At 38.9% G+C, this 13,162-nt stretch overlaps 2 protein-coding genes across 2 annotated transcripts; one reads left to right on the plus strand and one right to left on the minus strand.

Annotated features, from left to right (window-relative positions):
* Positions 1 to 264: 264 nt before the first annotated feature.
* Positions 265 to 853, plus strand: MRPS25 (mitochondrial ribosomal protein S25; the record flags this gene model as incomplete). Its single annotated transcript, XM_009696223.1, has 2 exons — positions 265 to 421; positions 661 to 853. Coding segments are annotated over 2 exons (350 nt in total), but the record flags the coding sequence as incomplete, so codon positions are not given.
* Positions 854 to 4,460: 3,607 nt separating this feature from the next.
* On the minus strand, positions 4,461 to 12,579 carry ZFYVE20 (zinc finger, FYVE domain containing 20). Its single transcript, XM_009696222.1, has 9 exons — positions 12,484 to 12,579; positions 11,820 to 11,865; positions 11,545 to 11,706; positions 10,381 to 10,622; positions 9,442 to 9,512; positions 7,719 to 7,805; positions 7,021 to 7,123; positions 6,511 to 6,585; positions 4,461 to 5,597 (listed from the first exon to the last, which is right to left on the minus strand). The coding sequence occupies exons 1-9, from the start codon at positions 12,577 to 12,579 to the stop codon at positions 4,461 to 4,463; spliced, it is 2,019 nt and encodes a 672-aa protein (XP_009694524.1).
* Positions 12,580 to 13,162: the final 583 nt, after the last annotated feature.

Raw genomic sequence — 13,162 nt, forward strand, 5'->3', positions numbered from 1 at the left:
GTTTCCACACCGGGGCGTGCTTTGATCCGCATCTCTTCTCTTCCTGACTGGGGCTCCGCGGCTCGGCCTGCCGAGGGGAAGGGTGCCTGTTCTCCGTGAGCGAAGACCCTGCGCTCACACCCCCTGTCCTAGGACAGGCAGCTGTCCTAGGACGAGTCGCCCAAAATGAAGGCTTTGCTTTTGCTATTGAAACATTACATTGTACGTTAACTGTAACAGAGAGGCAAATGTCTTAATTTTGTGTGTTTGAAACACTTTTTGCAGCTACTGTAAAACAGCACGTGGTAGGGAAGGGGTACTGTTTGATGTACTATTACAAATCTTTCTTGACAGATAACGGAGAACAAGTTTTGGTTGACGTGGAAGATAAAAGCAACAAGGAAATAACTGAGCACATTAAAAAAATCTTGGGGAAAAGCAAGTAAGTATCACTTAATAAGCTAATGTACAGTTTAGCATACATCTTAATACGATCCCTGCAAACTTTTGTCAGGTATACAAAAGGAAATGCCACTTTTCTCAGACAAAAATGACATAAGCTAGGTAAAGTCCACAAGCTAGCAACTGTAAATCCATCTTTCTGGTAAATGGGGTCCAGGGAAGGGAGAGGAAATGTTGCCATTCAGGCTTCTGATCATAACAAACAGATCTCTTTTCTAGAGAAACACTTGAAAAAGAGGAAAGAGAAAGGGAAAAACTATCACATCCAGCAACTTTTGGGCCCAAGAAGTATCATCTGCGAGAATGCATGTGTGAAATTGAAGGCCAAGTTCCCTGCCCTGCTTTTGTGCCGCTGCCCAAAGAGATGCGAGGAAAATATAAAGCTGCTATGAAAAATGAAGCATCAGCCTGACATCCCAAGTCATGCAGTTGTTTTTCCCCAGGGCTGGATGATCAAGGTGTTTCAGTGAGAGACAAGAGCCGACAGCTCCTGTAAATAGTTTATGTAACATATTTAACTTTGTCTCTTAAGTCTTCTTACAGCTACAACTAGAATAATTAAAGTGAAAAATAAAAGTTAAAAAAACCCAACTTTTTTGGTGCCAGTTTTACAAAGCATTACCGTCAACACTGCATAAACAGAAAACAGAACAAGGAAAACAGAATGACAAGAGCCCTATTTCCTACTCATGCCTGTATGTATAAGGTTATGGCTAAAGCAAGATCAGTTTATCTTAGAAGCAGCACAGAATTCCACAAGTTATAGAAAGTGGTGTAAAAACATTCCTGCCAATTTCCATGTTGTACCAACTCCAGGCTCAAACTACATGCTGAATTTGTTTAGTTACCACTCAGAAACTGTTAAAAGTCTCATTTACAAGATAAGACTTCTGCCGTTGGTACTGCAGCTCTGAGCAGCACTGATCAAGAATATCAGCAGTAAGTTGGTATTTGAAAGACAGGCTTTACAATTACATCTATTGTCCTTCAAAAAAAAAGGTAAAGCTACTCTTAAATTAAGACGATTTCCTAAACAAGTCGTCCTTTCAAAAGAAAAAGCCATACAAAGAACTGTGTCTAGATTTAGTAACTTCCAGTAAATTGTAGCCAGCAAGTCCATTATGATTCAAAGTCCAGTGCTGCTATGTCACTCCTCTTACCTTAGACACTCCTGGCTCCCTGCACATGCTCAAAAAACCCCACCTAAATCATCATAGCTTCTGCCTCACCAATTACACTGTACTGTAATAGTATATAAGCATATGATAGATTGTACTATATTGCTTGGAATTTGGTGATTGCACATATCTTTAAGTTTGGCTTATATATGTATGCCAAGTACTGTAGAAGTGTATTTCAGCATTTCTGAGTTAACGGTCAAGTACAAAATTTCACACCGATTCAGGCGTCCTGTAAAAATTGTCAAGGACAAACACAGCACAAAATAAACATGTTGTTTTATTTCACCTCTGTTTACAAAGTTTCCATATAGAGTAGTGCATGCAATTTTAACAAGAGTCAATGCTAGTTATTTATTGAGCTTTATGGTTAATGTGTCTTCGTTCCGTTGTGCCTCATGAGCCTCACAGCAGTCCAAATACCAGCATAAGGTCTTCACTTTGGAGATGACTTTAATATCAGATGTCTAGTCTATCACATTTAACACTGACGAAGATTGTGAGGTATGCTAGTCTAATATGCGTGTAAAAATGCATTATTACACGTACAATAAGGATACTTTTAATTATTAGTGCATTAGAGTGAAAATACAAACAAGGCAGGAGAGTTGCAACAAGGAAAAGAAAAAACAAACTTTTTTAATGTGTAAGCTGAAGCCACTGAAACATTTTTTTCATGTTGATACCAAAAAAAAGCTTTGGGTTACACTACAGGGAGCAATCCTCTTGACTAGCAAACAAGTCTGTCTTAAATAACGATCTTACACTATTTCTGTTATAACAATTCCAGGGATTATGTTTAGCTATCTTAACTTTTTTTTTTTGGCTGCCTTTGTAAATCTGGTGCCACAATGCACATCTTTTGTTAGTTTACAATCTTTCAGAATCCTCTGTTCTTTATTTCACTTGGCACAAAATAACACCCACAGATTCAATCAACTCTAACCAAACATCTCAGTATAAAAACTTCATGGTCTTAAGACAACATGTTCTGCATACCTTTCAACTTCACATTTAGGCTACAGTAAGGAGGATATCAGCTATCCTTAACTGGCTGCTTGAAGTTATTTTGACCAGTTACTAGCGCTATTAAGTGAGGATATAGGTGGTTTGGTGTTTTTAAACAACTGTTCCACAACTCCCTACCTCCACTTATTTAAAGCAAAACAAAACGAGAGTTCCTGCTCCTTAGATAGTGTAATTATTTGTGTCTCTAAAATATTATGCACTGCTTGGGTTACAGCTATGCTAATAGATATTATCAGAGACATAGTTAAAAGGCATGTCCCATTCCATAGAAGTTTACACTTCTGCATAAGCCCACTATTGTTAGTGCTACACAACGTGATCTGCCTGATCTTCCTCTATGTCAGCTTTAAATAAATACACCCTTTAGACTAACTTCTCCCCATCACCCTTTAAAACACTGATGCCTGATAATGGAGCTCTGCCTTTCAGAGATAAAAATCAAAGCAGCTCAGGCTCTGTCTTTTCAAAAGATAAAGGCTGACCTAACCCTGAAGTGATCCTACATTTCCAATACCAATCTTCAGAAGCCCAGCTCTAAGCCCTTCTACATCACAGGTGCTGGCTGTCACCAAGTCACCCCTGGACCACAGGATCACAACATGACTCCAATTTGGAGCTTCTTATTTAAGACAGACATGCCCGATTCTCGTAACAACTTCTGAGGGGAATCAAATATGAAACAGAATTGCTGTTTGGCACTATCACCGCCACAGACTTCATCTCCCAGCTTTCAGAGAATTCCAGTTCAGTGGCACTTCAGCTCTCAATTGTAAGCAAGATTTTTATTTCTTGAATGCTACAAATAGAGGGTTCCAGTCTCACAAATAACGACAAACATGATCATTCTGTCACCCAAAGAATTTAAAGGAATGTGTACATTCCATAAGATAATTAGGAATTGGAGGGTCACCCTTTACATTACAGTTTGAAATGGTGCTAGCCTGATGCTCTTTTCCCTGGAAATTATTAGATACTTGTTCCCTCACAAGCAGGTGTCTGAAGCCAGCATAGTGCTCTCTATTACACTGTAGTGTGTGCTCAGAGCAAATGTGAAACTAAAAGTGATGAAAAAACAGCATCCAAATTTTACTTGGGAATTTTTATAAACACATTAAAAACTTACTCATATTAAGACCAGTTATAAAGTTCTTAGTCTTTGCACAAAATTGACCTGCAAGCCTGTATATTCCACACCTCAAAGAATCACAGTAGCCTTTTAAGAGCACTTTCTCATAACACCATTAGGAAATTAAGCTAGCCTGTAACACTACACTGTGTCATTATCAGAGGATGCAGAAGTTTTAGAAGTTTTCATGTCTCTTTAGTCAAAGGCCCACTTGAAAGGCCAATACTGCAAAAGAAAGGGGGAAAGACAACAAACCAACATTGCAGCCATTTCCAAATCATAGTTCCCTATTAGCACTTAAACACTTTGACCAAAATAAGCACACAATAAGACCAGTTAGCATTAAAACAGCATTGTAACAAGTAATTTTAAAATTTCTTAGTATGCTGCTGGTCTCAAGCGCTTATACCTCAATAATTCTTTCTTCAAGACTGAATAGTAGTGGAAATGCCTAATTGAAAGTGCATGAAAGTTCTTAGTATAAGCGCTTGAGACCAGCAGCATACCTCAATAATTCTTTCTTCAAGACTGAATAGTAGTGGAAATGCCTAATTGAAAGTGCATGAAAGTCAAGACTCTCCCAATTCCCTCTTGTGATCTGTACTCCTGTTTATTAAGTAACTGCTCTAACCTTCCTGTATTTAACAGCAGACTTAAAATAATTATTACACAGCCCTGTTGCTGCTTCAGCAGTTGGATTTCTCCTTCTGCTTTGCTAACGTGCGCTTCAATTCCTTTAAGTTCTCTGTCAGTACCTCCACCTCATCCATTCGTCCACTATGTTTGGCATCAAATATATAAGCTTTGATATTATCTATCTGTTGCAGAAGCAGCTCTTCCTCTATAGCCTCCTCTCCAGAGATCTCATTGCCATCCTCCACTTCAAAGGGATTGGTAGAGGATCCCTGTTCAAATGGGTTCCCAGAATTCCAACTACCCCCAGGCTTTTGAAATTGATTTTCATCCTCTTCAAAAGGGTTTGAAGTACTGCCAGCTGCTCCATTAGTCTGTTCATCCTCCTCATCATTTTCAAATGGATTATATTCTTTTTTATCAATTTCTTTCTCTAGCACAGCTCTGCAAGCCATTGGAGAAGTGTCTTTGGCAAATGGGTTAGCAGGATCTTCCTCTAACTGAGGGGTATCTGCTTCATCTTCAAAGGGGTTTAGAGAGGCTGTCTGATCTTGGTCTTTGTCACACCGTGGGACATTCTGGGCTTTGAGTGTGAAGATCAAGTGCTCTTTAGCTGGCAGCTGCTCAACAGCAGGAGTTTCAGACCTTGAGTCCCCTTTGATCTGTGTAATATCCAAATCCAATGCATGTGCTATCAAGTTCTGATTCTCTTTTGCAACTTCATGCTGATCCTGCTTGACTTCTCTGAAGTCTAAGGAGCATGTCCTGGAATGCTGAGACATGAATTTGTGGTGTTCTCTTTCCCACTCTTTTTCACGAAGGACCTGAAGTTCCTCCCTCTGCATCTCTTCCTCTTCTGCCTGTTTTTTAGAAAGCTCAATAGCTTTCAGAGTTTGTTGTTGATCATATTCATCCTGAAGCTGCCTCAGATTCTCTTGCAACATATGGACCTCGTCTATCCTATTAGCTGCCTTTGCTTGCTTAATAAAGGATGTGATATTGTCAATCTGCTGAAGAAGTGGGTCTGCTACCTCACTCTCTCTCAATATGCTAGATGTAGGTAACCAGCCTTCAGATTTCCTGACTGTTCCTTTTTTCAGGTGAGTTGCATCACCATTAACTGTGGCTGCAGATCTGGAGAGAAAATCTTTTTGCTTTTCCTCTTGTTTTCCATGTGATTCGAGAGCCACCTAAAACGAAAATCATGTAGTAAGAGAACACCACAAACTTGAAATATTCCATTCTAAATATCCATAGGTACAAGTTAGCTGATCTTAGACATTGCTGGCTGTTATTGGAAGGGATCACCTGCATTTTTGGTTAGTTCGCAGAAAATGCTTATTTTCATAATATCACCCAAATGCTTCCCTTCAGTTTGTGATGATATTGATCAAAATCCCATGACATCTGCCTCTACAACCTTGATGGCAAGTAGGAGCAGTGACAGTGCTTTATGTAGAGGAAAAAAATGCCTAATGGAACTGTGCAACAAGTGATCCAGATTGATTTGGACAGCAACCATATCACATCTTGACTACAGTAGACATCTGTAATAGAACATGAGTGTTAAAGGTCACTGCTATCATTAGCTATCAGTGCAACAATTCTTACTTCTCAACTTCTACGGCAAGATAAAGCTGGTTTAGTTTACAATTAATGATGTCCTCCCTCCTAACTGAAAAAAAACTCCCTCTCTGAAGAGGCATTCTTATTCTAATATGTCCTTTTTCACCACCAAAAGAAGTCTCCAAATTCTACTCGTGCAAATGAACTCCAGAAGACAATCTGAAAATCCATGTAAACTAACATACTTAGTTTAGGGCTTGCTCTGCACCCACTGTAGCAGAAACAGCACGTGCAACCAAGTCACTGCTGCTTTCTAGAAGTGTTTCAGCTGCTCAGTACACACCTACTCACATTCTCGATAGAATACAATGATGGTGTTACATGAATTCCTGAAAAAGGGATGGAATGATCTGCATAAAAAAAAAAGCAAACTGAAACCCAATGTTAAAGGCAACTATTCATACACACACAGCTACTAGGCTTAAGCCCTTGAAGGAGGCCCTGATACAAGATGTGACAGATCTTAACCTGTCTTACCACATGCAGTCTTCTCTTCTTCAGTTCTTCATACTGATCTTTGGTTGGCAGGGACATTAGGCCAAGCAATTTTTCCTGGCAAAAATTGAAATATTTACAGTGTTGTTTGCAGGTATTCAGCCAATTTTCAAGTACTTGAAAAGACAGATACCACCAACAGAACACCCCACAAACAAATAAAAAGTACTTCTACACTGCAGTCACTGCTGCAAGTCTGAGCATGTCTTTGCTGCACTGCTACTGCAACTACACTGCTAACTAGGTTCACACCTCAGCAAAAGGCAAAGCCGACATTCACACATTCTCTTAGGTCCCCAAACTCAATGCTGCTCTGACTATACTATCTGTATTCAAGCTAGCTCATTGAAGGCTACCATAAGTCATTAGGAGAACTACAGAAAATGTACAGAACTAAACCTCCTGTCAAAATAGTTTCAAATGAGGATGCCTGGCAAAGAAGAGAACACTATATAAAATTTACGTTCAGCTCATAACATATGGTCCATTTACCTGAACAAAAAGTGTAGCTGAATATCTTATCATTCTCTGAAGTTGTAGTGTTTTAGGATGAGGTTGGGGATCTTCATGCAAGCCTAGACTCAAAATCTTCTTACTGAATCAAAGCAAACATACAGCCTTATCAGTTCAAAAACACGGGCCAGCAAAAATGCAACAGAAGGGGACAGGGAAACAATATTGGATGAAAATTTTCTGATGTTCTTTTAGGTAAACCATTTTGGATATTACAAGTTGTAACACTTTTCACGTCAACCTTTTTTTTAAAAAAAACAAAACAAAAAAAACACACCAAAAAACCCAAGAAACCCAACAACAACAAAAAAACAAACAAAAAAAACCAAACCACCACAAAACAAACTTCTGTATAGCGGGTGCCTCCCCCCCCCCCAAAAAAAACCACCAACCAACTATGCCACTATTTGTTTCCTCTGTGCTTAGTTATTTTCACTGCAGAGGAATGCACGATTTTTAAGGCTGGAAAAGGAAGCAGAAATTGATGGTGCACAGGAACAGCACGTACCTTTTCACACTCTCTTTACAACTGAGCAGACAAATTGCTATCCATATGAATAAGCAGGCATATGCTACACAAACATAGACACCAACAGTTGAAAAAAAACTACAGAAAAGTCGTAACAGAGGGAGATACGCACATGCTGGGGCAGAGGGGGAAGAGAGAGATCTTTTACCTTAAGGCATCTATAAATTCATATACTTTTTGAATCTCCACCCTCAAGTCATTAGCGTGTTCAAGATTGTAGGTTGTCTCCCCAGCACTAAGAAATAAATACAAGTTTACTGTAAGTCATGCATCCAGCTAACAATACATACAACACTAGACATAATCCCAAGATGACTAAGATTCAACAATGCTAATGCTTTAGCTAATGCTAAAGGGATTGAATTATTTTATTTCAAGCTCTTTGTGTTTAAAACACCTTCCTTTGTGACACAAGTGGAAAATGACAATCATCTTGTGAACATGAACATTTCATACAAGAACATTTTATTTATTATTATTATTTACTATTCTAAGAGAAATTATATTTTAACACAAGAATGCCACTCTACCAATAATATGTTTTTTTCCAGGCAACTGGGTGCAGAAAAAACACTGACCGATTGAATAAGTAACTATACCATTAAATTAAAACACTTATCTCCAGTAACACTTGTCAGAAAGCAAAAGCCTACAGCCCCACATGGATATATTTAAGATGCTAGTAACCAACTGTCCACGTGGGGACACAATCAATTATATGCACTTTACTACAATCTCACATTTATTGATAAAACAAGTAAGGATTTAACACGGAAGACTCTTCGCCAGTTTTTAGCTTCCCTCTCCTTTTGTGTCACAAATATAAGGATTGCTCTCTCAAGAGCAACTTCACTATCCATATGACGCTACTTTCTGGGACCCACTACTAGTCAGAAATCTTTAATTTCATCAGTAAGAAGTCTGTTGTTTTCTGACATGTGCTTCCATTATCCAGCACATTCATATTTTTACTTTTCTCTAGTTGTCAAGCCACAAAACACCAACTCTCATGAAGTCATGACAAAAAGCAGTAACAGCTTAGCGTGTTTTTCACCTTCTATACTTCTTTCTTCCTTTTGGGAGGTCTATTTTTACAAAAAGTTTTGTTACAATGAATGACAGCCTAATTTTTCTACAACCATCAGATCTAAAGGACAGGTACAGAAATATTTAACTTTAACTTCCCAAATAGACATGCTTCAGAGTCTAAGACCAATGTGTGTATTTCCCTACTATACAAACCAGAAGCACAATTTGACAATCTCTTGCAGATATAGCTGGAGAGATTTAAGTTACCCCAGTGAGAGGATACCACCACAAAAAATTATGTACAAAAGTGTGATATGTGAATGCTGCTTATGCACTGCAACACAGGGCAGGCCAGCTAGATTTAGAACAACTGTCAGGTGAAGGTGGCTTGCTTTACACAAGAACAGATGAGGAGCATTCAAACGATCCTTTGCTGCTGGCACTACTTGGAAGCCACATCATCCAGCTGAGGGCAGTAATATCCTACTTCAGCTGTTTTGAAAAGGGTCATTTACACAACAAGAATTGTAGCCGTGCACTTCCTTTTTGCAAAGATGACATGTCAAAGTATGACAGTGGTGCCTCACTGGGATGTGGCTTTAAAAAAAACCAAAAAAACCCATGCCAAAACCCCCAGACTTCTCTGTATGCAACATTACAATTAATTCAGTACTACTTCATTTGAAGAGCATCCAAAAGACAACAGATAGAAATCTAACATTGCATTTTGTTATAATTGACACACTCTTGCAGCCTTAGCATGCCACCTCCTTACTCCTTCCCACACTTTTGGGGAGGAAAAATACATATATTCATAAACAAAACCAGTGAATGGGGCTTACTTTAGTGATTCTGCCATCCTTATGTATTCTGGCGCCTTCTGGTCAACCTTCTCCATGCAGAGTCGGAGTTTCTTGTTTAAAACAAAATGTATAAAGAAAGAACTTAAAATAAAACAGGAATGCAAGAACATGCTGATGTAAACCTTTCAGGCTGCCCGTGCACATTCAAAGTTAACTGTGATGAAAGCCATTTAACTATTCAGGATGACAAGACCCTCCAGTTACCTTCAGAACACAGACGGCATGGTCAGGAACAGAGAAAGACTCCCTGTACCCCTGCAAGATGAATTTTGAATTCAGAAGCTATTTTAATGGATGACTTGGACAACTTCTAGCATTAAATCTCCTCACCAAGAACACCAACAGAAACTCCCATTACTACTAACCTGGGGGGTCTGCAGACTCCACTGAAAGGATACCTGATGATTGTCAGTACCTGCTTTCAAAGCATATTTGAACAAAACCCTCCAGCCATATGCTGTTGATGGATATAGACTGTTCAAAAAAGCATTTGCCATCAGTGTCAGGACAAACAGTGCTGACAACATCTAGTCTTATAGTTCCAGTGCAGTCCATCAACAAAGTGCACAGCCTATCACTGGTTTAAACAGCAACAGTTCTGAGGAATCACAGCTGATATAGTTCACAATTTTAAGAGAGGCATCTCAAAACTATTAGTTCCAGATCATGAGAATGAAGATGTATCTTAAAATTATGTTTGAAATTATCGTGGGATATAAATACTATATGGCAACTGGCTCCATCATTTCAGATACATCTTTGTTACGTGGTGTAAACACCCAGTAGAGTCTATTCTAACACAAGTGAGTATTAAGTCATAAAGTAAGAGCTTGGACACAAGATAACAAGCCAAAAGTCAAGTAGTGACAACTGCAGATATATACACTGAGGACGAAAGCAGCAAAGAGTTTGATTTACCTCGTAGAGTTTCACGATCTCTGGAGTGTATTCTTTCTCATCAATCTGTTGTTCTCTTTTCAACAGGGTATCTTTGCAGTGCCGACAACAACGGATTCGGTCATCATCCTTCTCATCCAGAACTGAGCTCACACTGCTTATGCTGCTAATGCTGCCACGGCGGGAGCCATGGACGCTATTAGGTGAGGAGTTCGGGCTAGTATGAGAACCCAAGGCCTCTTTGCTGGCACTAGTGAGTTTGCCTAAAAATTATATACAGGTAATTTTACAGTAACTGGAGAAGCCAATAGATTTTTATTAACACAAATGAATTGCACTTTAACAGAAACTTTACATTCAGGTAATATTAGAAAACCAAGCTGAAACAGTCTGCTGGAAGACATGCAAGGAACCCGTGACAACAACCAAGACTGCAAGTAGAATGTGGGTCTTCGCTGTAAATACGGCTCCATTCTAAAAGCAGCTAGAGAGCAGACTGCTGAGAACCACCCACTTTGCTTATGCCTAGAAGCATTCTCATGTTGGAGCTTGCACAGTTATAACATAGTATGTGGAAGAACAGGTACATTAACGCTGTCCATGTTTTGTGCTTGAACACTCCAAAAAGCACAGAAAGTTAACGTCATTTATTTCCACAGAAAATTTGGTCTCCTCTCCAATGCACTAGCATGAGGAGATTAGGTTCGAAGGGTTTCTTAAAGGCTTGTGGATTAATTTCCTTAATGTCAGCATTTGGACAACTATGGGCAAGACTGGAAATAGCCACAATAGTTTTTAATGTCAAGAACCTTGGCAGTTGTAATTCCTAAAGTTAATACCTTCATAGTTATGGTACTCGGTAGAATAAGTCACTAAGTATTAGTTATATTTACTAGTATGTTTAGTAGCAGTATATACTACTACTACTACTTCTAGTAACTCTTTCAGTGTTATGTAACACTTCCAAATCTGAAGAAGGAATGGAGACAAAGAACAGAGAAAGCATTCTTATTCTGTTTCACAGACAAATGTCTGCATTAAACTGAATAACATACTAAGGACCAAGTTTTCCGCACAGGCAGAATATTACCAGCAGCTTTTTTTCTAATGGCAAAAAGCCAGGATGCAGTTAGCACCCTGAGCAAGCTAAGGAAAGGAGGAGTTAACACCACACACTGTACTTACTTGCCAGAAGAAGACTGACAAGTTCCATGCACTTCTTGCACATAATAGACCCACAAAGGCGGCAGTGGTGACGTCGGTTTCGAATACTGAACTTATTTCCACAGTCTGGGCAGAATGGAACATCCTGATCACTGACCCAAGGCACAACAGACTTCTCTATAGCTGTGATCAGGCAAAAGGGGAAGAAATAGACACAATGTAAGATACTCATTCAACTAATTCCTCAGCTGGTTAAACTAGGGGGGGCAAATAGCCTGAGGTAAGCTCATACCAACCTCTTATTTTAGCTGACTCAGTGTTTGCTCTGTCAAACGATGTAAGCTAGTAGAAGATAAACAATCTATTCATGAAAAATGTACTTTTGCAAGAAAAAAAACAGAACACAACCCAGCCCAACAGGAAAAAGAAATCTAGCATTTTTAAGAGATAGGAGCCTCAGCCTGTTTTACACCATATTCCTGCAACTTTCCTATTTATTTCTAATGCCATGTTCATACAAATCATGCTAAACAATGACTGCCAAACCTGTACAAATCACAGCATTTTGGACATAAACCTTACAGCATCCAACATTACTGCATCTGAGCCAAAATGTACGTATATCATTGGCAGATTTTTAAGAATGAGAAGCTGGAAAAATTATGACAAGAGACAAATTTAGTGAAGTAAAAGATGGAACAAATATACAGGAAAACATATGGTTCTAGAAGCATGTGGAAGTAGCATCTTCAGCTTGAACACAGTGCATAGAAACAGAACCAGACCAAGCACAGTACTCAAGGATTAAAAAAGGAACATAGTAATGTGTGAAGAGTTGTAATTTAGTATCCTCTATGAAGTGCACTCCTAGATAAACGGGCACACCTCATACTAAAATATGATTTTTTTTAATCGAGGAAACATTCAGAAGGCTGGAATATTAAAAAGCAGCAAATTTACCTTTTCTAATCTGATTATTAGCTTATTGACTTCAACTACATAGTGATCAATCCTGGCTGCTCGGTGTTTCTTGAAAGCAGAAAGATGGCTTCTCATGGCACCTGGAGAGATAGCAGAAAGTTTTCATAGTCACCCAGGTGTTCTGTATGGATTTAAATGGATGTAAATGCCTCTTGAAAGACAGCTATCTCTTCTTTTCACCATTTATTTCTCATGTTCAAATCGAACTTTAAAGACACATTAAAATCCTTCATTTTCATGGTGCTGCTCTAAATAAAGCATGCAGGTTAAAGCCTAATCTCCAGGCTAGCAATACACAGTGTTTTATTTCTACTACAGGAAATAACAGGCACTATGTTAACGAGAACATCTGCAACAATTTTTTTCCCCCCTCTTCATCCCTCAGTTACATTTGGCAAGCTATTATCAACTAGTAGTATTCTCAAAACTAACTCCCTTTAGTTTCCTGGCTACATGCTGAACATAGGGAAGACGCTGGTCCAATAATTATTGGATGTCTATGCAACAGCGATTTCTCTTTCAGACTTCTGATCACCCTTCCACCTTTAGGGGTCTGAATCAAATCCTTGATGACAGTTCAGATTTACAGAAAACTGGTCAAGTATACAAAAGAATAATATACCATCCATTTAAGAAATGTACAATTCATACTCCACAA

Source organism: Cariama cristata, unplaced genomic scaffold (genome assembly GCF_000690535.1).
Source record: "Cariama cristata isolate BGI_N322 unplaced genomic scaffold, ASM69053v1 scaffold30762, whole genome shotgun sequence".
NCBI lineage: Eukaryota > Metazoa > Chordata > Aves > Cariamiformes > Cariamidae > Cariama > Cariama cristata.